Raw genomic sequence first — 16,841 nt, 5'->3', positions numbered from 1 at the left:
GGAGGGCCGCTAACAAAAGTTACGGTAAATGAACCACTGGAAGCGAAAGCACGCCGGGCAGGGCAGCGAGGGGGAGGCGAAGGCCGGGCGTTGAGGGTGGGGGCGCCTCGGCCTGTCTTGCCCCGTCCCCGCGGCACATCGCTGTGTTTGCCCCCCGCCCTACGGCACCGCTGCCCTGCGGGGCGGTTATTCCTTTCTGTTTCAAAAGGAGGGTAGAGCCATTCTTTTTCCAAGTCGAGGATCGTGGAAAGCTGAAGGAGCCCTTCCCGCCCGGCTGTTCGCCCGCCCCGGCCGCGCTGGGGAGGCACGAGGAGCCTTGCGAAGGCACCAAGGCCCCACACCATCCCCGAGCCTCTAATCCTGCTTCAGCCGGGGCCTTGCAGGAGGAAAACGGCCTCTTCTCTTCCCGTTTTGGCCCCCAAGCACGCGCTGGCCGATGTTTTGGCTGCCCGGCGGCTGCGGGTCAGGTGGGTGTTTCTCCTGCGCCGGCCGAGGCCGGTTGCGTGCCAGGCGGTGCCGCCGCTATGAATGCAGCCCGTGCCTGGGGCGTGCCAGGGCTCTAATCGCCTCCTCGCTAATTATTACAAAACATAACCTGCTGTTCACTAGCGGCCACGGCTGGGCCCGGTTCCCCATGGCCAGCGCTGGCCCGAGGAGCCGCCCTGCGGTGCTGGTTTCGACTTCCCAAGAGGCTTTTAAAATCATGGAGGCGAAGGAAACAGATGGGAGACCCCAAGACACCCACGGGCATAGCCGCCGGCTGCCCGGCCTGCCCCATCGCTAACTCACCTTAGCAGAGCCTGAGAGTATCGAGTTTGTCGGTGCTCAGCCAGCCGTGGCCCCAGAAGGCAGGCTCTTGCCCTGGGCTGTCCCCGCGGCGCTGCACCAAGCAGACACCCCAACCCCCCCCGGCACACTCCAGTGCAAGCCCCCGGCTGCCGCTGGCCCGGGGAGCTGGCATTACCGGTGGCGGCGGGCGCTGGGTGCAGGTTTCATCTTGCTCCGACACCTCCGTGGGCTTTTCCAGCCATGGAGAGCTGGGGGGGGTTTCCTTGTGCAACCTGCGTGCGCCTGGCTCCCCAGGGCTGCTGGGCCAGCAGGCTGGGTGGGGTGCCTTCCCCCTCCTTTTCTCTCTCTGGTTTTTTCTTTTCCCCTCCCCTAAAGCCAGAGTTATTTATTTTTTTTCCCCCACAGGTTCAGGTGGAGATGGAGGTGGAGCAGCGGGAGGGAGGGACAGCCAACCCCTCCTGCAGGTCTGGCGCCCGGCGATTGGGGCGGCGAGAGAGCTCGGCGAAGGGCAGGGGCTGAGCCGGGGAGGGGGGAAATAAATAAACTATTTTCTAAAAAAAAAAAGAAAAGAAAAACCAAGCACTGATCTGGCAAGTCCAGTTGGCTGGAGCGGCGCTCGAGGGAGGCGGCTGGCAGGAAGCCTGCGGCCGGGGCACCGGGGGAAGCTCCGAAGGTAAACGCAGCTCTTCTCTGCTTCCCTTCCTGCGTCGATGCCGTCTCGGTGGGGTCACAGGGTTTCACCCCCTCCCTGCCAGCCATGAGCTCTCCTCCAGCTCTGCAGCCCCACGGCCCCCCGCCACCGTGTCTCCCTGCCCACCTGCCTGTGGCCGTGGCCGTGCTCCAGGGGATGCCGCGGCCCAACCATCGCCTACCACCGTGCGGTCCCCTGCCGTGCTTGGAGCGCTACAAACCCCGGTGTCCCCAGCCCCAAGACGTAGGGAACGGAGCGTGCTGCTGCCCGTTAACCTCTGCTCCTCCCTCCATCCCTCCCTCGCAGGCCGCAGCCCTGACACCCGGCTGCCCTTTGGGCATCCCCGGCCATTTCACGCCCCAGAGCGAAGGGGCCCGGGCTGGCCATGCCTCTCCACGGGGCCGGGAAGGTGTTCAGGGCCTCCCCGAGCTCCCTGGCCAGCCTGCATCTTGTCGGGGCTTCCCCAGTTCCAGCTATCAGAGCAAAGAGACTTACGAGCAGCCCGTCCAGGCAGGACCAAGCAGAGCCGGAGCGTCCCCACCGGGCAGAGAAAGCCCCACGCCGCTCTGATGTGGCATCTGCTGTCCCCTTCCCCTGCGAAAGCTGGGTGGGCTGGCTCACTGCCATCCCTTGCTCTTCCGTCCCCGGCTGCGGGGACAACCCAGTTAATGCTTTAAGTATAAATCGCTTTCCAGCTGCTCGAGCTGAACACGTTCTAACGTCCCTCGCGTACCTTGACCCCCACCTTCACCCCACGCCTGGCAGCAGGGCTGCTCTGCGGAAGAGGAACGACGTGCCCCCACGGCTGGTCACCTCCCCCCTCCCGTTTCACACCAGCAGCAGAGACGCGGTGTCCCCGGGGACGAGCCCAGCCTCGGCAGCCCTGCTGTTACCCAAAACCGGTTTGCAACCAAGAGCAATGAAACTCTGGGGCAAAGAGGCAGCCGAGAGAGATTTTCATCCCTCTTGGCCCCAGCAGTTGCCCTGGACGTGTTTATGGTCGCGCTGCCTCGCAGAAACACCGGCAGCCTGGCGTCCTTGTTATTCCCCCATCAGCCCAGCGGACGCGCCGCCCGCACCGGGGCTCTGCGGGTGTTTGGGGACGGAGGAGCCTGACCCCGCTGCCGGGCTCTGCCTCGCCGTTTGCTCCCGGTGCCCCTTTGCACCACTGCGATTTATCGGCGGGGTGCAGGGTGTCCTCCCCGGTGTCCCTCTTCCTGCGGGGCTATTGCAGCGGCGCTGCAGCCGACTGCGCGATGCCAGCCGGGGGACGGTCCCCGTGCACCATCCTCATGCTCCCTGCTTGCCCGCACGCGCGGCACGTCCTGCGGCTACGCCTCTCCCCGGGCACAGCTGCAGGGTAGCAACACGCCGAGCCTCCCGCTGCGAGGGGAGCGCTGCGCCCGCTTGGCTTAGCTCAACGCCGTGACACCTCGAGATAGGAAGCCCGCGTTGCTATAAATAAACCGCCCCACTGTTTAATTAGCAATTTCAATGGGCATAGCAGGCTGGAAGCAGCACTGCAGCCAAGACAGGGTGTTGGTAGCATGAGGGGCGTCCCGCTGAGCCCCCCAAAATGCAGCTGTGGGGGCAGCTCGCTGTGGTTTCATGAGGAGGTGCTGCATGCCCCACAGTTGAGCTACGACTTGTTTCCTCTCGCTAGCCTCTGGTTTGAGCCAAAGCCACATTTTAATGTCCTGCAGCCCCCAGTCAGTCATTAATCGCCTCCCGTCCATAAATTCATGGTCCGGAGAGCCAGGCTGCGGATGGGTGCTGCGCGGGGAGGGCAGGTGACACCGTAGCCACCAAGCCGTGGCCGGGACATGACTTTGGCTTTGCCCCAGAGCAGCACCCGCCGCCCCCCAACCCGAATCTCCGTGGGGAGCGATGGGGACGGCCGGGGCGCTCCCTGTGCCAGCCTGGCGCGGAGCAGCCAGTGCTCCCGGAGCGTTTTGGATCTATTCCAGGCCCAGCCCGCCCTGCGGCGGTGGCAGGTGGACTTTGCCCCCCGGAAGACGCCGCGCCGCGGGGCCCTCCTCTCGCGGGTGGCCCGCTGGTGATGCCGGCAGCCGCCCCGCACATCGCCTGAGCACGCCATGGCAGGTAGGCTGCGAAATCGAAACTTTCCTCTGTTTTCAGCTGGGAAGGGGGTCCTGCTCGCTGCTCTGGCTTCACCTCGTAGGGCGAGGGTCCATCCCAGCCCCAAAAACCAGCTCATCCTGTTGCAAAACAGCCGCAAGCGCCGTTTGCTGCCAGACCCCTGCGGCAGAGCTTGTTTTTCCGGGGAAGCCGGGATGGCTACGAGAGTTGCCCGCCCAGCCAGGAGCTGGGACAGCTTTTCCATCTGAAACCCCCTTCCCGCTGTGCCCCCAGACCTTTGCAGCGTGCCCCCCGAAATCCTGGTCCCGGCTGCCAACGAGACACTGGATCTGGTGCTGGGGAGCCAGATAGCGCTGAACTGCACCGTGCGCTGGGCGGCCACCGAGCGCTGCGAGCCCGTCCCCGCCTGGACCAAAGACGGGCAGTGGCTGGGCAGCGAGAGCAGCCAGGACACCGCCTGGTAAGGAGCCTGCCCTGGCACATGTCCATCCGTCTGTCTGTCGGCATGGGTCGACGCACCGTCCAACCCACGGCGGCCCCATTTCCCCCCCCCAGGTTTGGCCAAAATGCCTCGGAGCGGCTCCTCGCCAGCGTCCTGCAGCTCAACCTCACGCATGATGCTGACTTCGGGGTGTTTGCCTGCTGGCTCAGCAACGCCACAGCCACCTTCACCCTGCGGCGAGCGGGTAGGGACGTGCTGGGGACAGAGAAGGGGACCTCCAAGGAGGGCCCACGTGCCCAGCGCAGGAACAGCAGCTCCCTGGGGATCATCAAAGTGGGCGTTCGGGGCACCGCTGCCTCTCCCAGGGCAGCGCGTCGGGGTGCAAACCTACACCAAACCCAGAGAACCTGGGCCAGGGGCCACCAGCCACGCTCACGTGCCTTCGCTGTCCTTGCAGAGGCGGCAGGGCACGCGCCCGCGGTGCTGGCAGCCCTCCTGGTCCTGGCCCTCCTGGTGCTTCTGGCCGGGCTCTACATCCGATGCCGCCTGAGCGTGCTCCTCTGGTACCGCGACCGCTATGGCGAGCTGGAGATCAACGGTGAGCCGCCGGAGAAGGGCACAGAGGTGGTGCTGCCCCTGGGGAAAGCCTCCTCCGAGCCAGGGGCTCACCAACATGCAGAGCCCTCCCCGGCGTTACACCCCCCCTTTCCCCATGGCTCTCCCCAGACGGGAAGCTGTACGACGCCTACGTCTCCCACGCCACTGCCCCAGATGACCGAAAGTTTGTCCACTTCATCGTGAAGCCGCAGCTGGAGAATCGCTACGGCTACAAGCTCTTCCTGGACGAGCAAACCATCCTGCCCAACTCAGGTAGGCACCGGAGCAGCGCGGGGCCGGGCAGAGGGGCGACACCAGCGCCTGGGGGCTTGAAATCCCTTTGCCTGCAGAGCCCTCGGCCGACCTGATCATGAACGTGAGCCGGTGCCGGCGTCTCATCGTGGTCCTCTCCGTCGCGTACCTGGAGCAAGACTGGTGCAACAGCAGCTTCAGGTAGGAGCGGCTCCTGCCAGGTCCCGGGGAGAGGAGCCGGGGGGTCCTTCACCCCCCTGCCACGCATCTGTCTCGCAGGGAAGGGCTCTGGAGGCTGCTGGAGCTTTCCAAGAAACCCATCTTCATCGTCTTTGAGAGCCAGTACCGGGAGATCACCCACCCCGCCATTAGCCTGCTGAAGCAGCACCGGAGCGCGGTGACCTTGCTGGTGTGGCGAGCCAGCTCCATGGTGAGAGCCGAGCAGGACCCCGTCCCACCAGCACCCCCATTTCCATCCCCAGCTCCCTGTGATGCTCCAGGGCTCCTCCCTGTGCTTCAGTGCTCCTAAAAAGCAGGTCGGAGCACTCGTCCTTTAGAGGCAGTTTTAAAAAAACAGGAACAGCCCCAGATCTGGGTGCTGGCTCCCCAGACTTGTGCGATCAGGACCCCGTGCCGCTCCGGGGTCTCCCCAGCCGAGGCGCCAGCGTGAAGCCTCAGGTCGCAGAGCGAAGCTTTGGCCCGTGGCTGCTCCGGCCATTTCAGGGCCAGGCCGGGAGCTGGGGCCCTCGGGAGCGTTTCAGCAGGTCGGGCCGGTTTCTCCACTGGTGCGCGGGCGCGCTGCCACGCCGGGAGCACAGCCTTCACCTTGGCTGAGCTCTCAGCGCCGGGAAGAGCGAGCCGAGCGCCACAAAGCCTTCCCCAGCCCCGTGCGGAGCCGGGCTTGGCTACGTGGTGGTCCCGACGCAGCTCATCTCCCCCCTGCCCCACTCAGACCCCGTCATCGGACTTCTGGAAGGAGCTGTGCCTGGCCCTGCCCCGCAAGGTGTCCTTCCAGGGGACCGTGGGGGACCCACAGACCCAGCTGCAGGAGGACAAGGACCCCATGCTGATCCTGCACAGCAGCTACCTGGACAGCGGTGGAGACCTCCACCCGGACGGGGACCTCGGTACAGGTCCTTGTCTGCTGCTGCTTCTCCTGGGGGGCACAGATGTGCACCCGAGGTCACCTTTGGGCTTTGCTTCACCCTCCCGTGCCAGGCGGGCTGGGTCTAGCCCCCTCCCCACTGCCTAAAACCCACCTCCCCACTCCTTCCAGGCCTCCGAGGGTGCATTTTCAGAAGCCCCCCGCCTCCCCGCATCGGCGGCCCCGGCGCTCCCATGGCTTCGGCTGCCGGCACGACAGAGGACACACAGCCGAGGGACGGCCAGAGACCTGAGCTCGACGTCTCAGACCTGGGATTGCGCAACTACGGTGCCCGCACAGACTTCTACTGCCTGGTGACGGAGGATGACATCTGAGTGGGGCCGGGGGCCAGCAAAGGCGGCATCCCCCTTCCCCACGGGGCCGCAGGGACCCAGATCACAGCCAGAGGAGCTTGGGCTTTATGATGGGACCAAAGCCAAGGTCTTGGTGGGAAAGACAGAAGCCAGCTCCTTCTGGCAGCATGCTCCATGGTGGAAAACCAGCACCAGTGGACAGCCCTGCCCGTAGTGCCTGGGCACCCGCGGGTGCAGGGCCCCCCTCCCTCACCGTGGGCGGCAGGGACATTTTTCCTGTGTGATGGACAAGCGCTGGGATAGGAGGTGCTCTCTGAGGAGCAACATGCCCCACTCCCAGTGGCTGAAAATATCCAACGGGAACGGCTGCGGCACCCTCTCTCCCGCAGAAACCCCCGTGGCAATAAAATGCTGCTGCTCCAAGTGGGTCTCGTCCATCTGCGGGGACACGGGTGCCACCGGCGGGTCTCTCCCCCCGCCGGGCAGCGGGGCAGGCAGCACTGTGCTGTGTCCCATCCCTGTGCCGCATCCCATCCCGGTGCCAGCGTCCCCACCACGCTGACTCGGAGCAACGCCTGGACGCGGCGAGTGGGGGGGCACCGCGGGGCGAGCTCTCCCGTATGCCGGCATCCTGTGGGGTGCTCTCCCCCCCCTCCTGCCCGCCGAACACGGGGGCAAGCGGGCATCATTCAAGGCCTTTATTTCGGGGATACACAGGGCTCAGGGAGTTTGTACACGGAGAGCTGGGGAGACAAATGCACCGTGACACCCCAGCCCGGACCGCACCGGGCGCCGGCACGCCGGAGGGGCTGCAGCCAGGGCTCCTGGCAGTGCCACCCGGTCTCCCCCACCCTCCCACCCCCTGTACCTACTCTACCTCATTTCCCAAACGGGGTGCGCAACACACCCCAAGCGCAGGGTCTCCCCCCCCAGCCCCAAACCCACCGGCAGACCGAAGCCACCCCGCAGCCCACCCGCACGCCTCGGCCCGGCCGCCGCCACGGCAGGGAGAGCTTTGGCCCTGCTGCCCCACCTGCGCCAGCCGCGCCGGGCACCGAGGGCATCTCCCCACCCTGCGGGGAGACGCCGCCCAGCAAACACAAGCCGGCTGGCCCTGCCCGAATCCTGCTTACGCAGCACCGGCCAGGCCCAGCCCTGAGCAGAGCAGCCGGCAAGGAGTGGCAGCAGCTGCTCTGCCTGCACGGGGACAGTCCCCGCGCGGGGTGTACGGATGGGGACACCACGGCTCGGAGATCCCCAGCTTCTCGCATGGGCAGCCTCAATCACAGCCCCCTACCTCCCCGGCAAAGGGGGCACTCAGCACCGCGTTGCCAACGCGGCTTCCCAGCTCCCTACAGCCGTGGTGCCACCCCATAAAAATTTGGGAAGCCGCCCCGGATCTCCCACAAAGCCCTGAGCCATGCGAAGCCCCTTCCCCACCCAGCCGGGGCAGAGCACGTGCAGCCTGCGGCACACCCCGCACCGGCGTGGCAGCACCGGCACCCTCCCACCCGCCGGTGCGCCACGATGCGGGGAGCTGGGATGGGGTGCCCCCAGAAGCCCCCCCACCTTGCCCCAGCATTGCTTTGCAGGAGCCCCCCAAGCCCTGCAGCTCCTGCTCCCCGCCGAGCCCCAAGACAAGCTGAGCTTTGCAGCCGGCTCCCCAGGAGCGGGCAGGGTCCCCGGGCCTGAGGACCCTTGGGTGCCATGGGGGGGTCCCCAACTAATGGGGGTCCCAGCGGGGCCCCGCAGCAGAGCCAAAAGCAGTTGCTGGGTTTAAAGCTGTGGCAGGAGGGAGGACAAGTGTCCCCCCCCACCCTGGGAAGGGGGACTTGGCAGAGGGAGGCGGCAGGAGGGAGGCGGCAGGGACTACGCTACGGAGCAGGGTCTGGCAGCGAGCAGCCTCCCCAGGGCACGGCCGGCAGCGGGGAGCATCCCGGCGGGGAGAGTCAGGGCTGGGCAGTCCAGCTCCCGGGGGTTGTCCTCACAGGCCGAGGAAGTCCTCCTTCCGGTACCCCTTCTGCAAGGAGACAGGCCACCCGTCACACGGGGGGACACCAGCACTGCCACCTCTCCCACCTGAGGACACCCCTGCCCACGCCTCGCTGGGCGGTGGGAATGCGAACACAAACCCGCTCTGCTCCGGCATCGACGGGGCCACACTGTCCCCACCCCGCTGGTGCAGGTGCCACCGCAGGGACAATGCTCTGGGGACATCCCCACCCCTTCAGGAGGGGGAGGCGTGGAGTTGGGACCCGTTGTATGCCCGGAAGCATTTGGGTGGTGTGGCTTTCCAGGGCGAAGCCCCCGGCCTTGACTCCCTTAGGATCAACCCTCAGGATCCACCCCAGGATCCCACTGGCTGGAGAAGGCACCGGAGGGTGGTACGTACCATCTTGAAGTCCCGGTGGAGCTTGGTGTATTGCCACATGTTGCCCAGGAGGCTGGCTGCTGCTCTGGAGGACTTTTCGTTGTCCGAGCTGGGACAGGGACAGGATGCAATGAGCTTTGGGTACCGCTGGGCACGGGATGGTGCCCGCCAGCCCAAGGATACCACCCCAGAGGGGCTGAGGACTTAGTGCTGGTGGGAAGAGGCAGCCCTGTGATGGGGTGTCCTGAGGAGGTGGCAAAGGGCTGGAAGGTGGCCATGAGGCCACTCTGAGCTGATCTGGGGACTCCCAGCATCAAGCCTCGGGAAGGGAGACTGGCTGTGACCCTCTTCTACCTCGCTAGACCAGGGGAGGAAAGGGAGAGCAGGACTGGACCCCAGGTCCAAGCTGGGACAGCAGCGCAGACAGGGAGCTCCCACCTGTCCCTTCTCTTCTTGATGTAGAAGAGCTTCCTGAGGCCGTCAAAGTAGACAATGTCGCGGGCAGCCATGGGGCTCTCCACCACCAGGTTGTTGAGGACCGCGATGATGTTCACGATGACATCGGCGGGCGGTGCCTTGTCCCCGACGCTCCCCGGCAGCTTCTCAATCAAGTGGCTGACCACCTTGGTCGCTGGTGAACAAAGGCATCACGTCAGGGCTGGTGCCCAGACCCAGGGGACGCACAGCAGCCTGGGGATGAACCTTGCAGCCTCCCTGGGGCTATGACGGGACAGAGGGTCCAGCCAAGGAGCTGCAGGGCAGCACCAGGGACATCTTCAAGCCCTTTGCTCTCTAGAGTCTCTGCTGAGACTCCTTGGCACCTGGGAGAGGCGTCGGGGGACGAGGACAAAGCCAAATGAGATGGTGGGGTTGGAGGCCGAGCACAACGTGTGGGGGGTGTTCGGTTATGGGGGATGGGGGATGGACCGGCCACCGCACGCTCAGCTGTGAGCAGGGATGCAGCAGGCAGGAAGGTGCTGAGACGTGGCTGGAGGTAACTGGAGGCCAGACCAAGGAGGAAGAGGGTGGAGGGCGTCTGTTGGGCTCCTCCCGCGGCCCCAGCCTTGCCCGTCCCTCCCTGGCACTCACACATCTCATCCTTATTGCGGGCGTGGCGGGACAGGTTGCGGATGAGCCCGGTCAGGGAGCGCAGCTGGTGGTGGTCGGCGGTGCGGACACGGTCCAGCACAGGGTTCAGGATGCGCTCCTGCTCCAGGGCCAGCCGGCTCAGCACGCCCGCCCACTGCCGAGGCAAATACCCGCTTGGAGACACCCGCCAGGGACCTGCTGGCTGCCTCCTCCTCCCACCCCATCCTCCTCCTCCTCTTGCTCAACAGGGCTGGGAGGGGTGGCCCATGCCCAAGCGGTGAGTAGCGTGATGGCCACGTCCCCCACCCAGGAAAGGCCGGTACCAACCCGCAGGGAGGTGCATCCCCTCCCGGGGCAGAGCTGAGACCCCACCAGGTGCTGGGACAACCAGGCAAGACGAGGCAAGCCCCAGGGGACGCTCCCCCCCCCCACCCCCCGTGCCCTCACCCTGCGGTCCCCGGCCGTGATGTTCTGCAGGGCACCCGAGGCCGCCTCGGTGGTGTGCTTGTTGAGCTCGCAGCGCTGCAGCAGCCGGTTGTAGATGCCCACGATCTGCGGGTTCCAGAGCCACTCCATGCCCTTGGGGTCCTTGGAGACCTCCGTGAAGGTGACGATGTCCGCATTCAGGTACTGCTGCGGGGATGGGGATGGCGCTGTCAGACTCATAGGGGACGTCCCCTCTGCAGCATCCCTCGCTGCTGTCCTCTTTTCCCCGCAGCTCCAGGCTGGCAGTGGCCCAGCAGGTCACCCCGGCTGTGTCACGTCCCGTGGCATGGCAGAACGGGGGTTCAGCACCCTGATTCACCCCACACACCTGATTCACCCTCCGCTGAGCTCACCCAAGCGTCCCACCCATCAGCCGAGGCCGGCGTCCACCTCCGCCCCAGCGTCACCTCCGCCGCCAGCTGCTCCCCAGTGCCAACCCCGCCCCAGGTGACACGGCCGTCACGGTGCCCACCACGTCCCAGCCGCTGACCTCTCGTGCTTTCTTGCTCTGGGGGCTGAAGCAGCCCACCAGCTCCCCCGTCACCATGCCGCTGTTGTTCCTCCTGTGGCCTTCCAGGCGCTGGAGGGAGGACGGGGGCATTTCGTCGTACAGGCGGTAGGAGAGGTTGCGCAGGACGCAGACGGCGTTCTCCACGCTCTGGGGGGAGATGGGCGTGAGAGTGTCAGTCCTTGTGCCACCCGCCAGGCATCTCCAGCTGGCACGTCCCCCGGGGTGCGATCCGTGAGGCTCTGTGGCCAGTCACCCCGATGACACCAGTGGTGCCCCGCTGCGCCCAGTAAGTGGTTTTCCCACCGTCACATCGAGCCATGCCTTTGCACTGTGATGGCCAAGTGGCTGCCAGGAGGGAGGGAGCAGCACCCCGTCTGAGGGCACCCAAACCCTCCCAGCACCCAGCTCCCAGGGCTCACCTTGTCCTCTGACTTGCCCACTTCCAGGGAGCTGTTCACGTAGTGGATCATGGAGTCCACCAGCCCGTGGCACTCACGCATCTTCTGTCGGGTCTGCTGGCTGGCAGAGCTGAGATTCCTGTGCGGGGAACGCGGGTCCATCACAGCGAGAAGGGGCTTCCCCGCAGCCACCCCCTCCTGCCACTGGGCAGCACCGCGGGGAGGGCAGCCAATACCTCTCCCATGGGGCTGACCAGGCTTCACCTTGATGTACGAGCACTGCAAGGGATGGAGACCCCAGAAACAAGCCCTGGGGACCTTGTTCCCTTGCTGCCAGCCCAGAGCAGGTACCTGAGGAAGCCCGTGGAGTTGTAGAAGATCTCCGCCTCCGAGGGGTTCTGCTGGATGACACCCGAGCCCCCCAGCCCAGAGAGGGGGACCAGCACCAGGTCTGTGAGCTGCTCCAGCGTGTCCCGGGCCAGGCGATCCTTCAGGTTGTCACTGGAGGAGAGATTCCACAGGATCCCTGCGCGGAGGGGGATCCTCAGTCCCGGGGATGGCTGGAGAGCACGTCCGCCCCAACCCACCTCTCCAGGGGGCTTGTGCTGACCACCCGCAGCTGGGAGCAGCCGTGGAACAGGGTGTGTAACAACGATGCAAAGACATCATCCCCGTGAAGTGCCACCCCAGCTTTCCTCATGGGGATCCCCAGGGGAGGAGGACCCCTGCCCACCCTGCCACCATCCCCAACCTGTGACGTTCTTGCGGAGCTCATCATCAGGCTCCCGCAGCGTCCGCATGAGCTCGTAGATGCCGTTCTCCTCCACCAGCGCCAGCTTGTTCTCAGCATTGTCGTAGATGAGGTTGCGCATGGCGCCCGTGGCATGGCGCTGCACCTCCTGGTTGGGGCTGTTGAACAGCTTCACCAGCTTGGGCATGGCCTGGAGGCTGCGGGCCTGGGAGGGGAGAGCCCAGCCGGGTTGAGACGCCTGGCCGCTCTCCCGTTCAGCTAGGGGCTGGGCTCCCTCCATCTCCTCTGCCCGCCCAGGGTGCCCCACCGCGGCAGAGGGGCTGAGGACAGCCCCTTCCCCTTTGGCTCCTGGGTGCTCACCTGCTTCTTGGCGTTGCTGTCGCTGTAGCATTTGTGCTGGAGGTAGGCAGCGCCCAGGACCTGCAGGTTGGGGTCGCTGGCTATCAGGTATTTCACTGCAGAGGGCAGGTCAATGTCGTCAAACCTGGAAGCCACAGGCAGGTGATGAAGGGCCCAGGCAGAGCATCCCACAGGGTCCTCCACCTCCGCACCCCCACCACGTCCTGCGTCTCAGAGGAGACCCATCAACTCATCTTCCCCACCACACTCTGGGGGTATGGGACTCCAGACCCAGCTGAATGAGCATCTTCCTACCCTCATGTCTCAGGACGTGTCCATGAGAGGAGCTAAGGCCATGTGCAGGATGCACTTGGAGGTCAACCCATGCTGTGATCCATTGCTATGGGGCCAAATTGTGCCCACGATCCCACCACCCTCCTGCATTCCTTGCAGCAAGGCAACGCCAGGCAAGAGATGGAGGGCTTTGCCCTCAACCGGCCAAGTGACTAAGATGGAGACAAGGACCGAGGGGGAGCCGGACCGGTCCCGTTGGCACTCACCCCCCCGACTGGTGGCTGAGCAGCGTGCTGTGCCCGTTGTACATCTCCATGGCGCGCTGGTCCTGCAGGTGGTGGCTGGACTCGGCCAGGCTGCGCACGGAGGGCGCACGGGAGCTGTGCTCCACCATCCCCATGTAGGAGCTCCCGACGCCCGCCTGCGAGGCCGCCTGGATGCTGCTGAAGGAGCCGGTGCTGAGCCGCGACCGGTTGTTGCTCTGGAAGCGCTGGAGCGTGCGCATGGCGGGCGCCCGGATGGTGCGGCTCTGGGTCACCTCGCCGCCCTCCAGCCAGTCAGAGGCGGCCTTGGCGGCGGAGCCGGTGCTCATCTGCCTCTCGAAGGTGTAGGAGCGGGCGAAGCCGCCGTTGCCTTGGCTTTTGTAGAGGGAACGGTGGCCCACGGGGTCCAGCTGCTCCGACATGACGCTATAGCGGTCGTCTGCAATGCCGGTGGGCTGGAGCGGCCCATCGGCCAGCCGCAGGGAGTGCAGCGAGAGGGTGTCGAAGTTCTGCCGGGACCGGTAGTTGCGCTCATGGAAGGAGCTGGGCCGCGGCGAGGTGTTGGCAGCCTGCGACATGGTGTAGGCAGTGCCGTAGCCCCGGCCCTTCGCCAGGCCCCCGTTGCTGATGGTCGCCATCCGCTTGTGCGGGGTCAGGTCCACCGCCGAGCGCGAAGACCAGCTGCTGCCCTTCAGCGTGCCGAAATCCTTCTTGGCCAGCGGCTGATACAGCTGTGGGGGGAAAGCGAGGGCTTAGGGGTGCCCGCGAGCCTGTCCCCCCGCCCCGGGCAGAGGAAAGGACGGAGCCAAGAGCCTCTCTTGGCACAACCAAGGCTACAGCCAGCGGCTGGGTCTCGGCTGGCATCCCCACCTGCCACGGTGGTGAGCGCCGGCACGGGGTGGGGGACGATCCCCCCAGTACGTACCGAGGCTTTGGGGTCCAGGCCATTGGTCTGGGAGCGCGAGCTGAAGGAGGAGCGCAGGGTCATGCCGTACTGACCACCTGCGGGACGGAGACGGAGAGGTCAGCGTGAGCACCGGGCAGCCAAAGGGGTGGTCTTGGGGACCAAAGGTCCCCCCAACTCATCCCGGGGGTCCTGCTTTGGGACCCACGGCAGTGCCAGCAGCACTGAGGGGAAGAGGCAGCAGGAGGACACAGCCTTCGCCTGCCTGCCGGCATCGGGGAGCAGGAGAGGCAGGGGCGGCACCGAGCAGCGGCCTCCCCGTCTTTCATCATGCCCTAATGGCGAGGGGAGCAATCGCCGCGTTGGCAGGGACGGGGTGGCTCAGCCCGGTCCCCTCTGCCATAGCCAGATCGGCAGCCCAGGCGTCCCCCTAAAGCCAGTCTCGGCTCTGCCACCCTGGGTCGGGAGCCCGGCGGGGACCGGGCCGCCCCACCGCGCCCCACGCCGCCTTCCCGCCTTGCCACCGCCCCGGGGCCGCCAGGGAGGACGCCCAGCCCCGGCCGACGGGAGCGTGACTCACGCCCGGTGCCCGTAGCAAGCCCTCAGGGTGCCGAGGGAGGGGGGTGTCTCCCCAGCACCGGGGTCCCCCGGCACCTCAGATCGGGGGGGGCTCAGGTGAAACCCCCGCGCCGTTGCTGGGCAAAGCAGCAGGGCGGAGGCCGTGAGCGCAGACGTTAAATGGAGGAGCTTGGAGCCCGGCCAGCGGCACCGCTCAAAGGCTGAGGGGGACGGGGGGGATCTGCCAAGGTGAGAAAAACCTCCCCCCCCAGCCCGAAACAGGGTGCAGGGACCCCCTCAGTGCAAATTCCCCCAGGAGGCATGTGGGGAAACTGAGGCACGACCCCTGAGTGGGGTGAAACGAGCCCACGCTGGGGCCGTGCCGCCCCCCATCCCCGGTGCTGGGGGTGCAGCGGGGTGCCTGGGGGGCTCGGCCGGGGTAGGGGGCACCCCCCAGCCTGGGCACAAGCCAAAGCCCGGTGCCAGCCGAGGGGTTCCCGCCGCCCATTTCGATGCACATTCCCGGGGGTGACGCGGGGGATCTCCCACCTCTGCTGCCATCGACGTGGTCGGGTGCCTCGGGGCGGGCGGCCGCTTGTCCCCGCAGCATCATGCGGATGCGGACCTGCTCCTGGACGCGGGCGCTGCGCAGCCGCTGGGCCTCGGCCGTCTCCCGGCTCCGGCCGTCCAGCTGCCGGTCCGAGGGCAAGGCCAGAGAGCAGACGCCGGCCTCGGGCTGCAGGGCCGACAGCAAGAAGGTGTTAGTCTCCTGCATGGCGGCGGTGGCGGAGGCAGAGGCGAGCGAGGCCGCCTTGCGCAGGTGAGCGCGGCAGCAGCTTCCCTGAGCTGTAGGGAGGCACCCGGCCCGCCCCGCCGCTGCCACGCCTCAGCCGCCGCCGCCGCCGGCGGGAAGGAGGGGGCCGCACCGGGCCCCTGCCGCCACCGTCACTGGGGCGACCTCGCGGGGACGAGGGTGCGAGGGAGGCGGATGCCTTGGCGGGTCCAGGGTGGTCGTACCTGCGACCCCTGCGGTGAGAGCCAGACCCCCGCAGGCAGCCTCCCCGCTGACCCCCAGACTCCTGGGCAGGCCCACCAGCGAGCCCCAGACCTACACGTGGCTGCTCTGGAGAGCCCCAGACCCCTGCATGGCCCCACCAGCGAGCCCCAGACCCCCACGTTGTCCCTCTGGCGAGACCCAGACCCCCACATGGCCTCCCCGGAGAGCCCCGGCCCCCGGGCAGCCTCCCCGCTGACCCCCAGAGACCCACATGGCACCGCCACTGAGCCCCAGACCCCCGCAGTGTCCCTCCACCGACCCTGAGACCCTCGGGCACCCTCCCTGGAGAGCCCCGGCCCCCCACATGGTTCCCAAGAGAGCCCCAGACCCCTGGGCAAGCTCCTCAGCCAGCCCCGGACCCACCAGCAAGCCCCAGGGAGCCCCAGACCCCCGAGCCACCTCCTCGGAGAGCCCTGGCCCCCCGCGCACCCCACCACTGACGCCAGCCCCCCGGGCAGCAAACCCCTCCGGTGCGGGGGGCCGACCCACCGAAGGGCCAGAGCGGGGGTTAATTGGCAGTAATTACCGGCCGGGCCCTCCCTGCTTTGCTTTTCAAATCAGCCGGGGAATTAAAAAGCAACAATAACAATGAAAAAAAAAAAAAAAAAGGGGGGGGGGACGGCTCAGCGCCAGCAGGCCCGGCAGTGATGAACGCAGGGTGACTCAGCCGCTGCCACCGCACAGGTACTAATTAGGCTCGCCCCACCCGCCGAGCCGCCCCGGCCGACCCCGGCACGGCCGGGATGGGGGACCCCCCCCGTACCCCCCAGTGCTCGGGAACGGCTCCCAAAATCCCCACGGTGCTGTTTCACGCCACTCTCCCTCAGCCCCTGGCTCGCTAAGTGAGCTGCTCACTCCTGAACCGAGTTGTGCCTTTCTCAGCCGCGCCCGGGCACTCGGGCTCCGTCCCCGCTCGTGGGCACGGGGCGTTTTGCCCGTGGGGTCCGGCACAGCGCATCGGCCGGAGAAGCCGGCGCTGGCTTTGGTTGTTTGAAGGTGAGCGTGGCGACGCGGCCTCGGCTCCGCAGCGAGCCGTGGCTCAGCGCTTCGCGTCACCGCTCACAACCCGTCCGGCAGAAGCGTCACGGGCTTTGCCGGCCGGTGAGCTGGCCGGGGCTTACGACACCCGGTGATGACAATGCCGGGACGTCGATGACAACACCAGGATGGATTTTGTGCTTCCTTAGGAGGGTGAAAAGGGTGGCTGTCCCCGAGGAATGTGCTGCCGTCAGCAGGAGCAGCGGCTGATGGCAGGGCGGGGTGGCAGGAGCTGCGGCGAGCGTTTCGAGGTGACGGTCCCTACGTCGATGGCCTCCCCAAACCCCAGTGGGCTGCAAACCCCGGTGCCACCATCGCATCGTGACCAGGGACCGATGCGGGCGGGAACCCACCTCCCCAGCTCTGGGGGTGTCTGGGGACTTCATGGGTTTACCGGGAGCCCCCTCCTTGCTTAGGGGTCACACCTGACCCTTTCGGGGTACAGCACCCAAG

General features: G+C 66.7%; 2 protein-coding genes across 3 annotated transcripts; one reads left to right on the top strand and one right to left on the bottom strand.

Annotated features, from left to right (window-relative positions):
* Positions 1–1,323: 1,323 nt before the first annotated feature.
* On the top strand, positions 1,324–6,752 carry SIGIRR (single Ig and TIR domain containing). 2 transcript variants are annotated; one of them, XM_054826961.1, is made up of 10 exons: positions 1,324–1,462; positions 3,448–3,583; positions 3,854–4,040; positions 4,136–4,266; positions 4,480–4,620; positions 4,749–4,892; positions 4,970–5,072; positions 5,151–5,301; positions 5,824–5,998; positions 6,148–6,752. In XM_054826961.1, the coding sequence occupies exons 2-10, from the start codon at positions 3,577–3,579 to the stop codon at positions 6,348–6,350; spliced, it is 1,242 nt and encodes a 413-aa protein (XP_054682936.1). In that variant the 5' UTR covers positions 1,324–1,462; positions 3,448–3,576; the 3' UTR covers positions 6,351–6,752. The 2 variants fall into 2 exon arrangements, with proteins under 2 accessions (XP_054682936.1, XP_054682935.1); XM_054826960.1 differs by having other exon boundaries at positions 5,824–6,004.
* A 1,195-nt stretch (positions 6,753–7,947) lies between these two features.
* PKP3 (plakophilin 3) lies at positions 7,948–15,278 on the bottom strand. Its single transcript, XM_054827356.1, has 13 exons — positions 14,843–15,278; positions 13,757–13,833; positions 12,835–13,562; positions 12,296–12,419; positions 11,936–12,140; positions 11,536–11,710; positions 11,206–11,323; positions 10,766–10,933; positions 10,237–10,422; positions 9,790–9,943; positions 9,139–9,331; positions 8,722–8,809; positions 7,948–8,349 (listed from the first exon to the last, which is right to left on the bottom strand). The coding sequence occupies exons 1-13, from the start codon at positions 15,066–15,068 to the stop codon at positions 8,314–8,316; spliced, it is 2,478 nt and encodes an 825-aa protein (XP_054683331.1). The 5' UTR covers positions 15,069–15,278; the 3' UTR covers positions 7,948–8,313.
* Between the last annotated feature and the right edge of the window lie 1,563 nt (positions 15,279–16,841).

The sequence above is a fragment of the Grus americana genome, chromosome 5 (genome assembly GCF_028858705.1).
Source record: "Grus americana isolate bGruAme1 chromosome 5, bGruAme1.mat, whole genome shotgun sequence".
NCBI lineage: Eukaryota > Metazoa > Chordata > Aves > Gruiformes > Gruidae > Grus > Grus americana.
The sequence above is the reverse complement of the archived record's forward strand: the minus strand, read 5'-3'. Positions and strand labels throughout refer to the sequence as shown.

Excerpts from the sequence above, each read along its gene's own strand:
- SIGIRR (XM_054826960.1), top strand. Across the intron at positions 4,893-4,969 it reads AACCATCCTGCCCAACTCAG|AGCCCTCGGCCGACCTGATC; the intron begins GTAGGCACCGGA and ends CTTTGCCTGCAG. Across the intron at positions 5,073-5,150 it reads TGGTGCAACAGCAGCTTCAG|GGAAGGGCTCTGGAGGCTGC; the intron begins GTAGGAGCGGCT and ends TCTGTCTCGCAG.
- PKP3 (XM_054827356.1), bottom strand. The coding sequence starts at position 15,068 with ATGCAGGAGACTAACACCTTCTTGCTGTCGGCCCTGCAGCCCGAGGCC. Across the intron at positions 10,423-10,765 it reads AGAGCAAGAAAGCACGAGAG|CAGTACCTGAATGCGGACAT; the intron begins GTCAGCGGCTGG and ends CCATCCCCGCAG. Across the intron at positions 8,350-8,721 it reads TCCACCGGGACTTCAAGATG|AAGGGGTACCGGAAGGAGGA; the intron begins GTACGTACCACC and ends GTCTCCTTGCAG.